This window comes from Typopeltis vanoorti, chromosome 6 (genome assembly GCF_054136105.1).
Source record: "Typopeltis vanoorti isolate ZY-2024b chromosome 6, IOZ_Tvanoo_1.0, whole genome shotgun sequence".
In the NCBI taxonomy this organism is placed as follows: domain Eukaryota; kingdom Metazoa; phylum Arthropoda; class Arachnida; order Uropygi; family Thelyphonidae; genus Typopeltis; species Typopeltis vanoorti.
The window spans coordinates 42,645,506-42,665,812 of record NC_143554.1 but is presented as its reverse complement, the minus strand read 5'-3'; the positions used below and the strand labels follow the sequence as shown (position 1 = coordinate 42,665,812).

General features: G+C 36.2%; 1 protein-coding gene across 4 annotated transcripts in view; it reads left to right on the top strand.

Annotated features, from left to right (window-relative positions):
- Positions 1-20,307, top strand: part of LOC150105407 (sorting nexin-13-like) — a 599,079-nt gene that overhangs the window by 226,269 nt on the left and 352,503 nt on the right. For all 4 annotated transcript variants that reach the window (XM_090394133.1, XM_090394134.1, XM_090394132.1 and 1 more), the window contains one exon: positions 11,274-11,357. In XM_090394133.1, coding sequence (XP_090250259.1) covers positions 11,274-11,357 — 84 coding nt within the window. The remainder of the gene's footprint in view (positions 1-11,273; positions 11,358-20,307) is intronic.

Below are 20,307 nucleotides of genomic sequence, written 5' to 3'. Positions count from 1 at the left end.
CATATTTCTCCAGTACCTTCTCCCTCAGACACCTCAAGACTTCTTGCCTTGGCACTCTATCATACGCTTTCTCCAGATCAATAAATACCAGATGTAGCTCCCGTTGCTTCTCTCGAAACTTTTCCGTCATCTGTCGTACCCCAAAAATAGCATCTGTGGCCAATTGACCAGGCATGAAGCCCAATTGCTCCTTTGCAATCTCCACTTCCTTCCTCAGTCTTCCATCAAGAACCCTTTCTAGGATTTTCATTGTGTGGGACATCAACTTTATTCCTCTGTAATTCTTACAGTCTTGTGCATCCCCTTTACCCTTGTAGATGGGGACAAGAGTACTTTTCCTCCATTCCTCGGGTATATTTTCCTGTTGACAAACTTTCATGAACAGGTCAATTCCCTCTTCTCCCAGAGCCTTCCATGCCTCCACTTGAATCTTGTCTGGGCCCACCGATTTTCCATTCTTCATCCTCTTCATGGCCTCCTTCACTTCCACTCTACTGATGTTCTGCACATTCCCTCAGAAGGCTGCCCATCTTCTCTGTGAGTCCTCGCATTTTCCTCATTCGAAAGTCCCTCAAAGTATGTTCTCCATCTGTTTCTTATGTCCACATCCCTCCATAATATGCTTCCTTCAGCGTCTTTGATCTGCCTCACATGTACGATGTCCTTTGAAGCCTTATTCCTACATTTTGACAATCTCACCAGCTGGTAGTAGTAACTGTAATTGCTGGTAGTAACTGTACTACCAGCAATCTTAATATTTACTTGAAAAAAATAGTGCTAGTGGAAGAGGGTAGGGGAAAAATCACCACTAACATCAGTAAAATTAAATTAAAATATCAAAGTGAAAAACAAAGGGAAGAAACCAAACTACCTGTCTTGCTAAAATTCAAAGTTTTATCAGTGGGATCCAGACCTCAAAAGGGGATACCAAGATTGAAGTAATGCAGAAGTCACATATTTCCCATAATGAAATTATAGGAAGCTAAAGTCACAATGGGCTATGGCTTTTCTTATATTCAGAGGATAGTCCAGTTTTATTGATTGATTTATATAGTCAGAAAAATGCAGTGAGCTTTTGCATCATGAGCAGGAACATTGCCATGATGACTGATCCTGTTGTTCAGCAAAATTCAGGTATTTTCTTACAAATTGTTTCACATAACCTTGTCAGCACTCCAAAATAACAATGTTGGTTCATGGTTTGTCCTTGTGTAATGAATTTGAAGTTCGTTTGCCATTATGATAAAAAAACAAACAAGAATTGTCTTTATCTGTGATCATTACATTCATACCTTTATCTTTCTCTGTGAAAATGATATTTTTCTTTTCATGCTTTGGTGTTTTGCTTCGGGATCATTCTGAAAGCACCAGAAATAACTCTGTGAAAAACAGCCATTTGAGAAGAAAAATCAGAACAAATATCAAACTGTTGCTTGTTTTGATCTTCACTCAAAATTCGCAGAACTATCTTTGCAGAATTTTTTTTTTATTCTCAAATTGTTGATCAAAATCTTCCTCCCTAGTTCTGTGTCTAAATTTAATTCTTTTGTCATTCATGACAGTGTCTGTTGAGCCAAACTAAATGTCTCACTTCTTCCACATTTTAACATGTTCAATGAGTTAATGGTCACCCATTCTTTAAATTCATATTGTCACTCAAATGCAGTAAAACCTTTTCATAGCATCTTCACCACAAATTGCTCTTAACATGTCTAAAGTTTCACTTGCTCTTTTGCCTGAATTCACAAAACTTGATGTTAATGTGCTATTCTGAAATCTCCTCACTCATTTTTCCACTGAAACCATAAGCAAATATGCAAGTGCAAACTCTACCACAGCTTGTCAACTACTGACTTGATTGTTTTGATGTTCAAGGCAATGCCCAAAAATGCACGCTTACATGTTCTCTCTGACTCGCCATACAGGCCATATAAACCCGTTCCAGGAATTGTTGTCACACCTTGTAGATGTTGAACAACAGTGGAGATAATGTTCACCCTTGCCTCATACCTGACATAACATCAAACCATCTTCCCTATACTACTTGCAATTCTAACCGCTGAATTACAACTCAAATATAGATTTATGTATTGCTTGATATAATGGCCCATTTACACTATATAACTTGAGCATTTTGAACAGCATTTCTCTTGGCTCATTGTCATATGCTTTTTTCAGATCAATAAAACAGACCTTATGTTCCTATGATTTCTCAGCTGTTTATTTTAAAGTGAAAATCTGATCTTGATGGTGTATGGCCTGAAACCAGGCCATACATCATCGAGCTTCTTCTCCAAGCTTCCCTTCCACAATTTTTCTTTGCTTTTTGTCAGGTATGCTTGTATAAATCTTACCAGGAGCACACAGTACGGAAATTCCTTTGTAATTCTTACATTGCATTTTATTTCTCTTTTGATGTATGGGTGCTACGATAGCCCTACTACAAGCATTAGGAATTTGATCCTCCAACCAGACCTTCTGAATTGTGTTGTGCAGTCACTTTTAAACTTTTATACCTCCATATTTGAGCATTTCTGATCAGATATCATCTATTCTGGCTGTTTTTACACATTACAGGTTTCTCATGGCATTTAATACCTCGAATATTGATAGTTACCACTGGTTACATTCTTCATGAATGTTTCTACAGCCTTGTAGTAATTTCTCACAGTAATTTTATTTTATTTATTTTTTTATGGGGAATCCATTTGCCAGAGATTGGTCAACCTGTGTAATACACTAGTACTGTGAATAAGTATTTACTCCACACTTCTAGAATATCTTTATCTTCAGTTTTCACATCACCTTCATTATCTCTGATATCTTTTATGGTGCACTCTACTTTCCAAGCCTTTTCAATAGTCTACAGAACATTTTGTGGTTGATTCAGTCACTATTCTTTTTTGTTTGTTTATTTTGTTTTTAGGATCTTCCCCTGAGTCTGCTTGTGTGTATAAGTCTACAGTTTGACTTTCTTTTTAAAACTTTTCTTATATTGTGAGTGGTAGATTTATTTAGCACTCATGCAAAATTGGTGATTTTTATCTGTTTTATTGTTTTTTCTCCCCTTAGAAAATTAATGTTTTATATTATGCTAATTCAGATTTTTGTGTCCTAATCCTTAAACTTACCACAACTCAACATCACCAGAGTTCAAGATCAGCACTATCAACATAAGAAGCCTAAATGGCAAAAAAATGGAGCTAGCTGAGGAATTGGAAAAGTACCAGATCGACATAATAGGGGTGACTGAAACAAAAATGACAAAAACTTGTGAGATCTTTCTGAGCAATAATTGCAAAATGTTATATTCAGGCAATTACAATCAAGGAAAAGAACGAGTAGCCATAGTATTCAACACTAAATACGAGGCTAATCTTCTTGAATGGCAGGCAGTCTCAAGTAGAGTGATGTGGGCAAATATCAGAATGGAGAACTGGACAATGAGACTTATTTGTGCCTATGGTCCCACAGAAGGTTCTACTAAGGTAGAAGTGGAGGAATTTTTTGAGGCTATAGAGAAAGCAACTGACACAATGAAAAAGGAAAAGTTGGTCCTTGTTGGGGGATCTAAATAGCAGAGTAGGAAATGATTGTGAGACATACAAAAATATTTTGGGAAAATTTGGAGAAAAGAGCAAAGCTAATAATAATGGCAAATACCTGTTGGATTTCTTCTCAGGACATGGACTGGTTATTAGTAACACCAAGTTCCAACATAAAAATGTGCACAAATTTACATGAAGAGAAGAGACAAGGAATAAGAAAAGTCTCATTGACTATGTTATTGTTGATAGTGATGTTTTCTCCCTGGAGAAGGACACCAGAGTGTACAGAGGATTTGAAATTGGAAGTGATCACTATTTAGTCTTGAGCAGGATAAAATTGAATTTCATTTTGAAAAGAAAAACACGTAAGAAAGTTTTAAAGCAAATAAAAGTTCAGCACTCTCAGATGTGAACTGTAGACTAAAATACACAAATATTATTCATGAAAAAATGAAAGAGTTTGAGAACAGGAACCAAACCTTGGAGATCCAGTGGCAAGCCCTGAAGAAAATACTGATTGATTCAGTCAGAGAGGCATGTGGTTGGATTGTGTGTAAGGATAGAAAAATGTGAACTCCATGATGGACACAGGAAGTTAAAGAGGCAATGAAGGAAAAGAAGAAAGCATATCAAAAGTTCCTGGCAAATAAGTCAGCTTGTGCTCTTAGAGAATACAGAGACAAACGTAAGAAAGCTAAACACTGTAAAACTGACTTAACAAAAGTCATGGGAAGACTTTGGCAAGAACATAGAAAATAAATATCAAGAAAGGGGCAATATATTCTGGAGGTTGTTGAAGATGCTCAGAAATGGGGGAAAAAGTGCTGTAAAAGGAATTAGAGATGATGAAGGTGACATGAAAACAGTAGATAAAGATATCCTTGAAGTATGGAGTAATTACTTTGAAAAACTGCTAAATGAAACAAGCAGTGATGACAGCACAGTGGTAAAAAAACATTGACCAGGCATGCAGTCAGGAATACATATCCATACTTGAAGTAGAAAAAGTCATCAAAAGCCTGAAATGTGGAAAGGCAGCAGGAGTAGATGATATTCAACCAGAAATGCCGAAGTATGGAGGTGTAAAAGTCATACAGTGGCTGCACTGCATAGTTCAGAAGGCCTGAACAGAGGGACAAATTCCAGATGATTAGAGTAGAGCTCTCATAGTACCAGTATATAAAAATGGAAATAAAACTGAATGTGAGAATTACAGATGTATTTCATTATTGAGTGTTCCTGGTAAGATATATGCTAGCATACTTGAGAAACGGTTGAGAAGGATTGTGGAAGAGAAACTTCGTGAAGAACAAGCTGGATTCAGGCTAAATAGAGGCTGTCACGATCAGATTTTCACTTTACAACAAATAGTTGAGAAATCATGGGAATATAACAAAGATCTGTATTTTTAAGTTTTTTAGATCTGGAAAAGGCATATGACAAGGTGCCAAGAGGGAAGCTCTTCCAAACGCTACAGTTATATGGTGTTAATGGGGCATTATATCAAGCAAAACTTGGTCTCTATTGAGTTGTAAGTCAGCAGTTAGAATTGAAGGAAGTACAGCAAGATGGTTTAATGTTAAATCTGGTGTCAGGCAAGGATGCACATTATTCCCTCTCTTATTCATTATCTATATGGATCACATTATGAAGGAGTGCTATTAAACCTGATATCAAAATTAGAGGTGTTAATCTCAGCACTTTGCTTTATGCAGATGATGTTATACTTCTAAATAAATCTGCTACAAGTCTACAAGATTCCCTGCCTGACTAAATTGAATAACTCTTGTAATAGATATGGAATGAAGGTCAGCATTAAAAAGACAAAGACAATGAAAATTGCAGATTCACTGAAAATGTCTACTCTTCTGTGAATTCAGAACCTTTGGAACAGGTAAAACATTTCATCTACTTAGGCACGATTTTTAGTGAAGATGGTAAGTTAAATATGGAAATAGACAACATAATCGACAAAGCTGGTATGGTAGGAAGTCAAGTGAATAAATTCATATGGAATAAGAGAGAAATTAGTCGGAACACTAAATTAGCTGTATACAAGACAGTTTCAAACTAGTTTTAACTTGTGGATCTGAGAGCTGGGTCAGAAGTAAAACACTTGACCAGAGACTAGAGACTGCGGATATGAGGGTCCTGAGAAAGATTAGAGCCGTGAACAGATGACATCAATGGCAATATCATATTAAAAACGGGGATATTAGGAAAGAACTTGACATTGTCAGCATCCAGGAATGCGTTAGCAGAGCTAATCTCAGGTGTTAATGTCACTTGAGCAGAATGGAAGAGGAAAGATTAGCTAAACAAGTGTTCTCTGCCAGGTTGGCAGGAAAAAGACCCAGAGGAAGACCAAGATATAGGTGGATTGATATGGTACAAAGTGCCTTAGAAGACAGAAATATAATATAAGACCTGATAATATTGGAGTCTTGACATTTAACAGACTGATTTGGAGGAAAATTGTAGAAAGGAAGTTAGTAATGATGTAAATTTTTCATGTAGTACTATGATATCCTGTACACCCACTGAGGGTATATATATCAGGAATTTGATGATGATGAGATTTTTGTGTTTTTATAGTAGTTGGTATCTTCATGACATTTTTTATTGAGATATTGCAATATTAAATAATATTGTAAAATGACACCAAAAATGCACAAGAAATGGAATGCTTACAAGAACAGTGAAGTCGAGAATATCGAAATTGAACTAACTAAAATCACAAAATTAAAACAAATTATTAGATAGACGACATGGGAATTGCAGAAAGTTGAGAGGCATTTAATGGAACGTGGACAATAAAAAATTAAGCAGCAAAATAAGAAACAACAATGCATGCAATCAGGTAAGATACTGCATAATGAAAATCAGTTAGGGAGAGTTTGTTATGGGGGGAAAAAAAAAAAAAAGATATTATTTGATATAGTAACTCTATCATATAACATGCCACCGATGACTGAATTATTACTTCAAGTTTTCCTGGAGGAAGAATGAAAAACATAGCAAAAGCGATGGTAATTCTAATTACTGAATGACTTAACTATTGATAAGTTCACCATGATAGAGTATATGAAGAGACTGATGAAGGAGAAAGAGAGAGAGAGAGAAGTTCAACATCATAGAGTATATGAAGATATGATGAGAGAGAGAGAGAAAGAGAGAAAACTATATTACCTAGATATGATAGAAATGGATTAAGAAGAAGGATTATGATAGCAAATGATTTGATGCATGGTCTGTGTAGAAGGAATGGATATGAATTTTTGGATTCATGGTATGAGTTTCATAATTTATTTGTATAAATGAAGTTGTGTGTGAATTTGTTTGGTATCAGGACTCTGAGAAATTATTAATTTGTATGAGACTTAACACAGAGAGTCAGAGAAAACTAGATTGTGATGGTAGGTTAGCGAATTATTTTTTTTTATTTTTCTGGCACAAAGACATCAAAGATCATACTGTGCCAGGAGTACATATGGTAAATGGTTAGTAGGACAATCACATACAGGTTATAGCAGTACATATGGTAAATGGTTAGTAGGACAATCACAAACATCCATTCCCCTGGAGGGATTCAGACCCACAGCCTCTTGGTTGGAGAGTGGATATGCTAACCACTCAACCAGGCTGTCTTGGTCAGAGGAGTTGTGAGAATGTGTGCAAGAGTGACAATGTTTTGTAACTCTTGTTTGTATCATTAAGATAATGATAGGAATGTCATTATCAATGAAATGATAATGAGGAAAGAAAACTATTTTGTGTTCATACAGTTTAGACTTGTTAATCATGTACAAGGATGTCTGCATAAGTAAGGTACTATTTGCATCCAAATAGAATAGAAATCTATGACTGCAATACTAGTAAAATTTTTCCATGTGGCACTGAGTTTGAAGCCATCTGGTGTTGAGGTGGAGTTTGACAAGATCAAATAAATAGTGGGATGTAAACTGGTTCTGCAAGCTGAAGACAATCCAAAAGATTTCTATTGCTATGCTGCAAGTAAAAGAAAGAATGAATATGAAAGAATAACTCTACTGAATGCAGATCAAATACAAGTGACAGAGAAGAAATTGTTCAACTGAGTGTCCATTTTGCTATTAGCTATCACCCTGATGTATGCAGCATTTAGTTCAATGCTAATTCTTCACTGGATGAAGAAACTCAGGTGTATAAGGAGAAAGTACTAAAACTGTTGCACAAACTGAATAAAAACTTCAACAGTGGTTGGTGGGATATCAGCATGGATGCTGAAAAGTGTTCAGCTGAACTGGCTGGAGTTCAACTTAACACTTTTACCAGGCTATATAATTTGAGTCTCAGAACAGGGAAGATTCCATGGGAGTGGAAAGAATTTGGGATACTTCCATTGCACAGGAGTGGTTTGAAGACTTGATGCATCCAACTATTGATCTGTTAGTATGTCTGGAGTGGCAGTAGAGATTTTGGAAAAGTTGGTAAGGGCTCATGTACAGAAATTAGTTCACAAAGAAATATACTTTGCAATGAACATCATGGGTTCACCTCAGGAAATGTCAGTTTGAGCAACTTGCTCACATTTTATAATAATATTATTGAGTTAGACAAAGGGGAATGGATACTATGATATTTCTGGATGTTGGTAAGTTGACAGAATACAACATGGAAAACTAATTGCATAAGTTGAAGGATATGGGACTAGATTATAAATTAACATTACCTTGATAAGAGAATGGCTGACTGACAAATATCAAAAAGTGGTATACAGAGATGTGACTCTCCAAGATATAAGGTGACCAGTGGTGTACAATAAGGATCAGTCCATTGTTATTCAGTCTTTACATTAGTTACATTGGGAAAGCTTTAACGGGAGACATACAGCTGTTTGCTGATGATGCAAAGCTAAGTAGGGTATTCAAGAATGCAGCTGATATTCTGTACTTGCAGAATGATTTATTATTATTTTATTATTATTATTATTATTTGACACCTCCAGGGAGTCCAAAGACTCATCGAGGGAGAGTGTGCCAACAGCATCAAACGATTGGTTCCCTTCCAACTACTAACCATGCTCAAACTTACTTAACTGAGCCATTAGTAGCGGAGGCTCTACCAATCGACTAACCTTTGGGCATGTGGAAATTGCTATCAGTTCAGTGTTAGTAAATGTAAAGTTATGTGCTTTTATGTGATGAGATATCCAATGTCATATTATATTGATGGGATTATGCTAGAAGAAACTGATTAGGCTAGGGACCTTGTAGTTTTTGTAGATAGGAAGTTGAAGTTCAGGGGTCATATAGTAAAAATTATTAATACAACTCAGGATAATTGCAGTGCTGAAATGAACCATAACTTATAAGGATAAGGAAGTTATTTTGCTTCTTTACAAAATCTTGATACAACCTCACTTAGGCAACTCTTGTGCACATGTCTGGTCTCCTGTTTTTCATTGTGATGCTGATACAGTGGACAGAGGGCAAAGAAAAGTTAAAGATTATATTGGGATTGTGGAGTACAGATTATTTTGCTTCTTTACAAAATCTTGATACAACCTCACTTAGGCAACTCTTGTGCACATGTCTGGTCTCCTGTTTTTCATTGTGATGCTGATACAGTGGACAGAGGGCAAATAAAAGTTAAAGATTATATTGGGATTGTGGAGTACAGATTATGTAGAGAGAGAGAGAATTTCTGGACTGCAGACACTAGCAAACAGAAGAAAGAGGTATGATATGATTGAAATGTACGTACTTTTGAAAGAGTCATACAGGATACCTTTAGTTGGAATTTTTCATCTTATACACGGTGGGGAGAGGGCATCCATGGAAGTTGAGAATGAATGCAGTGAAGAAAGGGGTGAGAGCTAGATTTTACTCTGTTAGAGAGTGGTGCATGATTCAACTGGATTGCCATTGGAGGTGGTGAGTGCAGGTAGTGTGTATGAATTCAAGAAAAAGTATGACAGCTGGTGTATGTGATATGTGGCCTCCTTCAATTAGTCCCTGACTCCTTAGAAGTCTGTCTTAATAATAATGTTAATATGTATCTTTTTAACTTAGGGCAGGAGGGGGGGGGGTATTAGAGGTCTGTCTTGATATTGATGATATTCAATTTCATCCAACTCAAAACTAAATGGCAGTCGTTTCCTGTTTTAAATCCATTATATACTCTTGTGTCTTGAACCAGTGAATATGGCAATATCAACAATAACATAGTCAACAAGACTTGTCTTTTTGACCATGTTATTGTTGCATGTTATCCACATCTTCTGGACACCCAGGTCTATAGCAGCAGCAGCATATGTGAGATGTAAACAACATACAGCATATTGTCCTTTTGGTCTCAATCTCATAACAGATAGCCTTAAATGAATATTTTCCTCAGATCTGCAATCTTCCTTAACTTCTTTTTTTTTTGTTAGTTGAAGTTCTTCATCTTTCATTAATAATACCCCTCCTCCTGCTCTATTTCCTCTGTCTTCTCTGAAAATACAGTATTTTCATTCTATCCCTATAACTACATTATTCTTTGACAACCAGGTCTCACTGATGCCAATAATTTTTGGCATTCGTGTACATGCATTTGAACATTCCCTTGGACCCACAGTTACCCTTACATAATGTCATTACCCATCTGTTCAGATTCAAAACCTGGGAAACTGTACCCAGCTCTTCACTAACATTCCTATACTCCCACTCATTTATCCTGGGGTGGCTAGACACATGCTTGATTATATATGTGGTTATGCTGTAACAAGGTTAGAGATTTGTGAGAAACCTTGCATAACAGGATACCTTTGAATCTTTTGTACGGGGATTACTGAACTTCAAATTTCAAAAAATTATTGATGAACACATGCACACCACTTCAAGTTTTCAGTGCCGATGAGACAGGTCTTTTATGGGAAAAAAAGTGCACAACAGAACATTTATTCATCTCATCTCATCTTCCTTTCCCTCTTTTACCTTGCAGTGTCGAGGGTTTATTAATCATCGGAACTCAACTGTTCACGGGATAAGGTGGTCAGCCCTATGTCCACAGTGGTGTTGAGTATTTGAAACATTTATTTCAAAAAAAAAAAAGAAAGAAAAGGAAAACTGCACAAGGTTTTAATGCATCTGAAGAGTGTGTAACATTATTTATGTGTACTAGTGTATCAGGAGATTGCATGATGACACCTATGCTGGTTTATAGATTCTCTAATCCTTGTGTAATGAAAGGTGTAAATAAAAATATGTTACTGCTACTGAAAGCAGAAAAAAAGCGTAGGCTGATTTATTTAAAGAACAGTTTCTAAATTATTCAGTTGTTACTATTTTTAATAAAAATGAAGTTTTTGATAATCATAAAAATAAAATCGTGTATTTTTGTTAGCTTTTGTAACATAAATCCCACTTTTTGTACTGCTTCTTAGTCCCATATAACACAGTTTTTCATTAAACAAGATTTATAGGAACCTGATTACCATGTTCTATTACCTAATTACCATGACATGTATAATACAATGTTAGAGTATATCATTTGAATACAAATTTACTAATGAATACAGTAAAAAAGTGTATTAACAAATAAATTAGATATTTTATTATATTTGAAACAAGTGTATTTATTAAAAAAAAAAAGATTTAAACCTTCACAATTATTGTTAAGATGCATATTTTGTATCTATTTAGCCATCTCACTTAGCTTCAGATTTCAATATTTTCACCTTTTTTTTTTCTTTTTTTTTAGGAAGTAGCTGTAAATATGATAATCCTTCCATTTTTTGATCTAGTATCGGATCCCGATTATATAAATCAGACAATAGTGTGGTTGGTATGTGTGTATCTGTGTCTGTGTATATATATATATTTATTTGTTTGTTTGTTTGTTTTTCAGATAGTAGATCATTAATGAATGATAGTATTTTGGCAATATGACTATTAAATTATTTAAGGAATTTACAGCGTATACTGGAATATTAAAAGAAACTTTAATAAATACTTCCTATATTTCGGAAATGTCACATTGCCATCTTCATGGGAACATACAACTATGACAAGTGCATGCAGACACTACAAAAAGCAAATGAGGAAGAAGAGAGGAAACTATTGTTATTTCTAAAGTCCTAATGGTGCCCTGTTGTGTCGTTATATATGCAAATTCACTTAAGTCGTATTTTTCAAACGTACTAATCAATTGCTCTAAGTACAGACTTAGATTTTTGGTCCTATCTCCTTTTTAGGCATAAACACATTTATTTTATTTAATGATTGTATAATAATAAAATGCACAATTCAGGGAGATACTTCCAATAACCCAAATATGTAGCTATCTGTTAACTCCCTCAGTCAGTCGGGGCCAAATATCTCAACTTAACCTTACCCTCCTACGACAAGTTCGTATTTTTAGAGTGGTGAGTTGACGCTCTTAGTCAGGCAAGACCCAGTTTGGAAAAAGAATACATGTTTATTCTACAACTTTAAAATACACTATACAATTATATAAATTCACTCTTGTTAAGATTACAATCATGCATAAATACTAAGTTAGCAAAGCTAGTTTCTTTCAGGGTTGTCCCATGCATGCAAAATCTTATATCTAGTAAATTGCCTATACTTAATTGTCATTAACACAATTCACTCATAACAATTCCTTCAACTAATTCTGGGGACAATCCGTCATATTATACATTAAAATTTAGGTTCACAATTCCTTGATCTGTAACTTTGTCAAACTCCTCTTAACAATCTCAATGTCAGGCTATAGCCTAATGGGACTATTACTTAAAAGTTCACCAGTTGATATTGTTCTGCTTTATCAAGTTTCTTGCATCTAAAATTCTTCACTCACTAACAGGCTTCAAAAAACACAAATAATAAAATGTCTACATTACCTTCACTCGATTTCGGAATGGGTCTGCTGACTGATACTGTTGTGGAAGTACCCGAGGTTTGATTCCTTGTTTGGATAATGTGCGGCGTTATATTTCTGCTAAGTGGCTATCCTCAATACGCACAATGGCTACCTTCGTCATCTGAGGACTTCACGGGAACATCGACGACTCAGCACCAGCTTGTAATGAAAGCTTTAGCTGCGTCGCGCTGGAACTCCGTCTGTAATTTTTCATGGACTGCTCGATTCAAACTTCCTGCTGCCACGCATCCTTGCCCGCTGTTCTACCTGGAAACCGCTACCTCGATTTTCTCCTTACGACCACGAAATCCCGGGGGAAAAAAGAAAGCCTTGTTCCTCCTCCTGCAATCCCTTATATTACGCATCACATAGCGCCCCATATCTCCTCCTGAAACATCTTGTGCAGTGTTATGTTAGTCTCGATCTCCAAATGATTTCAGCACTTTTTTCTGTAGCAGGAATCACGGGACTGTTATTATGCACACCTGTTCCTACTATCACACAGCCTCAGGCACTTACACTAACACGTACCAAACCTTTGGACCCACTCTTACATTCAGCTCAGTAGAATATTCAAGTTAATTTCAATTGCACTGTACAACACTAAATCTTGATTTATAATTCATAAAAAAAAACTTCTAAATAACATAATATAATTCCAAATATGTTATGCATCTTTACAATTTTATAAACTGATACTTTCTAAGTGTTATATTTTATTATCTTAATATTTCACACCTTAGACACAATATTATTTGATTTTGACTATATGTAAGTATTTTCTACTATTAACAATTCAGTTTGCTAAGTTGTGCTTGTTGAAATCTGAATGATTTGCTGAAATAAGTCACAAGACCATTCAGAGTTCAACATCCCCCTAGCAGGCTATATTAGGTTGTCTTGGCCATTTGGCTGATGTTCTCATGATGTAAGTCTCCCAAATTTGGGTCGGTCTCATGCACCCAAATTTGTTGAGGTTTTTAATATTTTTTAGAGCTGAGGCTGATTCTATGAACAGTCATTCATACTTAAACTTGCTGCGGTGTATTATTTTGGCTTTCTTCCAACATACTCTGTGGTGGGTATCCAGAGCATGGTCTGCAAGCCAGAGTGGCTGTACTGATGAAACCGGATGTAGTCTTTATGTTCCGAAATCCTGATATGCGCTGTCCTGCCTGTTTGCCCAAAGTATGACAGTTTACAGCTGCAAGGGGCCTGATATGCCCCAGGTAAGTCTAGGGGAAGTGGTTGGTCTTTGATGGAGCGGATAAGGGATGCCAATTTTTTATATGGTTTGTAACAAGAAGTCAGATCATATTTTTATGATTTTGGTTATTTTTTTCAGAGGTGCCCCAGATGTAGGGAATGGTGATAGATTTAGTGTAATCTTTATTGTGAAGGTTGGGGAGGGGAGTTGTGGTTTACTGGTTTTTAATATTTTTGGGGGGGGGTTGTAGCCATTGGCTAAGAAAGTATTAAGGATGTGGTTTAGTTTCATGGTAAGGGCATTGTCATCTGAACAGATTAATTTTGCCCTGTTATATAGTGTTTTAATAACCCCATATTGTTGTGAGGGGGGGGGGGGTGGAATTGCTGGTGATTGTATCTGCCTGTATGGGTGGGTTTTCTATAAACAAAGAAAACCAAGGATCCATCAGGCTGGCAAGTTGGTAACTTCCACAGGTGTGACTTGTGGAAGTTACCAACAAACTTGAGAAGGTCAGCAAGGTCACTTCTTGGTCACACCTGTCGTGTGACCTTCTTAAGGAGCCTATGGAGTGTTCTAATTTGAGAGCTGGTGGGATTATATTCAATAGGGAGGTAGGTAGCCCAATCTAATAATAAAGCAGTAAGCTTACCTGTCCGTTTGGTTGAGAACCAAATATAGGAAGTATTTATTAAAGTTTCTTTTAATTAATATTCCAGTATACGTTGTAAATTCCTTACATAATTTAATAGTCATGTGTTGCCAACGTATAAGCCTTTCTACAAGAATTACTATCATCCACGGAGATTCTATTGCACGCAAGGCCTGCCAATATGGCAAACTAAAGTTGAAGTTATTGAGACAACTTAAATCGTTTGACCTTCCTAAAATGCTGCTGGGATAATGAGGTAATCCCAAATTGTGTTAAATTGAAGCATCGTTTCTCTTCATAGAAGGCTCTCTGGATTTTGTATTAAAGGCAAGGGGCCATGGGTAGTGGCCCCTTGCCTTTAATACAAAGCATCATACATCCCCTTCTTGGAGATGTGTTTTGGCATTAAGGGTAAATATTAAGATTAGTGATCAGAGCTTGCTCCACCTTTACCACGAGTTGCCTTGGTCTTGCACTACCTGTGGGATCAGCTAGTCTTGCATAAATTGCAGGCGCAAACTTGACATTTTGTCTGTTTGTTTACTTGGAAAAAATGGAGTAAAACCAGGTTTAAAATTTGCTTGGTATCTTTAACATACCCTAGAATCCAGTTCACCTTGGAAAAAAGAGGAAAAGAACAGCCTCCCTTTCCTAGACACTCTAATCACTTGCCAGCCTGATGGATCCTTGGTTTTCTCTGTTTATAGAAAACCCACCCATAGAGGCAGATACATTCACCAGCAATCCCACCACTCCCCCTCAGAACAATATGGGGTTATTAAAACAATATATAACATGTCCAAATTAATCTGTTCAGATGACAATGCGCTTACTACGGAACTAAACCACATCCTTAATACTTTCTTAGCCAATGGCTACAACCCCCAAAAAATATTAAAACCAGTAAACCACAACCCCCCTCCCCCTTCACAATAAAGATTACACTAAATCTATCACCATTCCCTACATCTGGGGCAACTCTGAAAAAATAATCAAAATCCTAAAAAAATATGACCTGACTTTTTGTTAACAAACCATATAAAAAATTGGCATCCCTTATTTGCTCCATCAAAGACCAACCACTTCCCCTAGGCTTGCCTGGGGTATACCAGGTCCCATGCAGCTGTAAACTGTCGTTCTTTAGGCAAACAGGCAGGACAGTGAATATCAGGATTTCGGAACACAAAGACTACATCCGGTTTCACCAGTACAGCTGCTCTTGGCTTGCAGACCATGCTCTGGATACCCACCACAGAATACGTTGTGAGAAAGCCAAAGTAATACACCTCAGCAAGTTTAAGTATGAAAGATTGTTCATAGAATCAGCCTCAGCTCTAAACAACATTCCAAATCTCAACAAAGTTGGGTGCATGAGATGGCCCCAAATTTGGGAGAGTTACATCATGAGAACATCAGCCAAAGCCAAGACAACTCAATATAGCCTGCTAGGGGGGCACCATTAGGACTTTAGGAACAACAATAGAGTACTCTCTTCTTTCTCATTTGCTTTTTGTAGTGCCTGCGTGCATATGTCATAGTTGTATGTTCCCATTAAGATGGCAATGTGACATTTCTGGAATATAGGAAATATTTATTAAAGTTTCTTTTAATTAATATTCCAGTATACATTGTAAATTCTGTAAATAATTTAATAGTCATGTGTTGCCAACATATAAGCCTTTCCACAAGAATTGCTTTGACAATAGAAACTACAAATTAGTAGTACATCTTTAATGGTTAAATTTCATTGTCTCACATTTTTTGAAACCCTTCCCTGCTTCCAGGCAGTAATTTTTGTAAAATTTCTACCTGTAGGCAAGGAAATATATCCAGAATAAAGTAAATTTCTATTTATTATATTTTTCTATTTTATTTTATTTATTTATTATTATTTTTTTTTTGTGCATTTGTCTTCCACCTATAAAAGGTCCAAAACTTATAGCACACCAGTACCATGGGCAGATTAAGCAATTTTTTTTATCTTATTTTTATTTTTTATATATATTTAGAGACCATATATTTATAGAGTCTCTGTAGCTCAGTCATTATAGATGAAGCCCTTCGGTAGGAATGACCCGAGTTCGATTCCCATCAGTGATGTGAGGAACTGGCTAACTACCTTTCAACGAAAGGTGAGTTGGTCAGTCTCATGCGGTGGTAGGGAATTTTTTCGCCCTTGGAAACTCAGGTTTTTCGTCTCCAAGAATAGGGAAACCAGCCCTATGAACACATGCATGTACAGATATAGGACACACACACTGGGAAGCATAGGGCCAACCACCTTATCCTCGAGACAATTGCGGTTGCAAGAATAAGAAAACTTTGATACCATAAAAGGTAGAAGAGGAGTATTAAGAAAGAAAGAAATATATTTATATTTGGAGACCAAGCATGGAACTTTTTTCCTGACTTCTTCAGGTCTCCAATAAGTGGGATGGTGGCTTCAGACAAGTCAGTGAAATCTATCTCCCACATAAAGAAAACTCCATTCTCTTGACAGGATTTGAACCCTAACCTAACCTGTTGGTTAGAGTCTGGGTTGTTGACCATGTTACATGTTGTATTATTTCTGCTGCCATCGTTTTTTAACTCAACAACTGAATTCTATTGTTTCAGTAGTATTGAATGAGCACATAAGAATTTAAACAAAAAAAACTTTTAATGATTTTTAAAATACATTAGTGGCACATTTTTAATTTAAAAAATTCATTCTGTGAATTTTTCTGTGAAACTACATGAATTTTTGTAATTTTGGTAAAATGCTAGAATCCCCCCCCCTTCAGAAAGAAAAATGTATTATATACACATGCCAATGAGACTAGAAAATGCATTATATACACTGCAGCACTGTGCTTCACATTTTATATAAATGCAAGTAATTTTTTTTTTATTTAAGAGAAACTTAAATTTTAAAATAAATCTGTTGAGAAATGAAATAAGTTGACTCTCATTATAACAAACTATTGAATGGTTTTTACCAAATTCCATATTGATAATTATATGCCGAAAGAAATTCTTTAATTAGAAGTTTAATTAAATGTTATAAAGTTTGGTGAGTAAGAGCTCATTTTGTGTTTGAAAAGGTAATTCTTTATTCATAAGGTTTAAAAAAAATCTTAAATTTCTGTTTAATGATAACTACAAAACTGTAGTTGCTTTCTAATGAAAATGTATTTATTACTATTATTTTTATTTTCCTGATCTCCATGGAGTCACAAGGCTCATCATGGGGGATCCACACAAAGTCTGTCACACGACTACAACAGGAATGAGTCACTTTGATACCGATGATTTCATAATGTATTACTCTGGACATGAAAACCTTCAAAGAAATGGAGTAGCATTCATAGTTAGAAGAGAGTACAGAAAATACATTTTGGGTTACAACAGTTGCTTTATTGCAAACACTTGCTTCCAACAACATAAAAATTGTACACATGAACTTCACCTAATGAAGAATACAGAAATCAGATAGATTATATTGTTGCCAACAGAAGGTGGAAGAGTGTTATCCAAGTAGCCAAAACATTACCTGGTGTATCATGAATTATTGACAGCTGAAGTTAAATTGAAATTATGGGCTAAGAAGAAACAAAAGGACAGTATCAGATTTGATTTAAATCCTATAAATGAAGCATTTAAAATAGAAATCTGAAAGAAATTAAAAAGTTTGGAGAAGACAGGAAGAGAATTAGAAGAACTGTGAGAAGAACAAAATGTATAATCATAGCAGCAGCAAAGAAGACTCTTAATTATTATTATTATTATCCAGGCCTCCATGGAGTCAAAAGACCCATCATGGGAGGATGTTTTTAGGAAACACAAAGTTTATCATACCACTCCTTGAACCCATTGACCTTTCCTGCTCTAACCACTCTCTCAGGCAATGCATTCCACTGTTCAGCCACCCTCCATGCAAAGAAACCACTCCTCACCCTCTTGTCACAGCCTCCTTTCATAACTTCCAGGGATGGCCCCTTGTCATCACACCTTCCTGCTGTTTGACCAATTGAAAGAACTACCCTGTAACTGCCTCTCAACAGTTTAAAAGTCTCGATCATATCACCTCTCCTTCTTCTATCCACCAAACTCTGCAGTCCACATTCCCTAAGTTGATCCTCATAACTGACATTGTACAGTCCTGAAACCATCTTTGTTATCTGCCTCTGTACTCTTTCCACAGTTAATTTATCCCCTTCAAATCCTGGTGACCAAACCTGAGAACAATAGTCTAAGTGTGGTCTGATCAGAGTCTTATACTACGGAATGATAACTCTTTTATCTCTGCTGATCAATGTCCTTCTCATTATTGCATCAATCCGCTGTGTTATCTTCACCACCTTTGCAATATGTCCCCTAAATTTCAGGTTTCTATCAATCATCAACTCCAGATCTCTTGTCTCCCCTACTTCCTCTGGTATAGCTCCTCCAACAGAGTATGCAGCATCCCATCAATGTGTCACAAACCTCAAGACCTTGTATTTTGCTGCATTAAACTGAAACCCCCATTCATTTGCCCATCTGTCTAGTTTATTCTGGGCTGCCACATCTGCACTATTACTGATAACCCTTTCCAGCTTCACATCATCTGCAAACAACTGAATATCCCCTTGCAATCCATTGATATACAGGTTAAACAATACAGGTCCCAGTACTGAGCCCTGTGGAACACCACGTAATCTTCTGCCTCCTTGAGATTACCCCACCATACACAGCTCTCTGATACCTATCAGACAGCCAATCCTAAATCCAGTTGACTAATCCAACATCTAAACCCATATGCTGTAACTTAAATATCAGCTTATCGTGTGGCACCCGGTCAAACACTTTTGCAAAATCTAAAAAAAATGGCAGTATATGCCTTTCCCTCATCAACTGCTCTTGTCACTTTATTATAAAAGGCAAGCATCTCTATTTATAGGATTATATACATGCACAATGCTGTATATAATCCTTCACTAATTTCTCCAAGACCTTAACAACTACTGATGACACACAAACTGGCCTATAATTAGACATTTCCAGACTGCTACCACCCTTGTGCAGCAGCACTATCTTAACTTCTTTGGGTACCTTTCCCACAGCCAGACTTATTGAAGAGCCAGATCAACGGAGCTGTCGGTTCTTTAGCACATTCTCTCAAAACTCGTGGTGAAATACCATCCAGTCCCACAGCTTTACTGGTATCCAGACTACTCAGTATTTGTAATAAAGCAACAAGAATGAAAAATTGTAGATGGTTGTCAGAGGAAGCTATTCAATAGCAGAAGAAAGAAGAAAAATGAAGCTTCAGAGAAACAAAGAGAGGGTTAGACATCTGAGCAGCGAATTTCCAAAGACAGGCTAGGAAAGATAAGGAAAAACATCTAAACAAAAGGTGCCAGGAAATTGAAGAAAGCAGTATTATGGATAGAACAAGAGATCTGTTTAGAAAAATAAATGATGTTAAAGGGAATTTATCCCTAGATTAGGAGTTATAAAAAGTAATTCAGGTAAATGTCTGATGGAAGAAAAAGCAGTAAACAAATGATGGAAAGAGTGTGTAGAGGATTTGTACAAGAAAGATAATAATATTGAAGGAGAATTTGTTGAACCCATGATAATGAAAAGTGAAGTGATATCAGCAATGGAACAGCTACCGAAAGGAAAAGCTCCTGGAGCTGATGGCGTGTCAGTGGAATTATTGAAAGCAGTTCCAGATGAAGTAGTGAATATATTGACTGAAATTTATCAATATTTTGGAAGAAAATATACTGGCCTAGAGATTGGAAAACATTAATATTCATTTCAATCCCAAATTTCTGGCATTTCAAATCAAATGCCAGAGATTATGAGAATTATAGAGCCATCACTTTAATTTCACATGCAAGTAAAGTTATGCTGAAAGTGATTCAACAAAGGTTGGAGCCATATGTGAACGGAGAAATGCCACAAGAACAGGCAGACTTTAGGAGAGGTAGAGGAAATAGAGATCAAATAGCAAACATGACATGGATTATGGAAAGAACAAG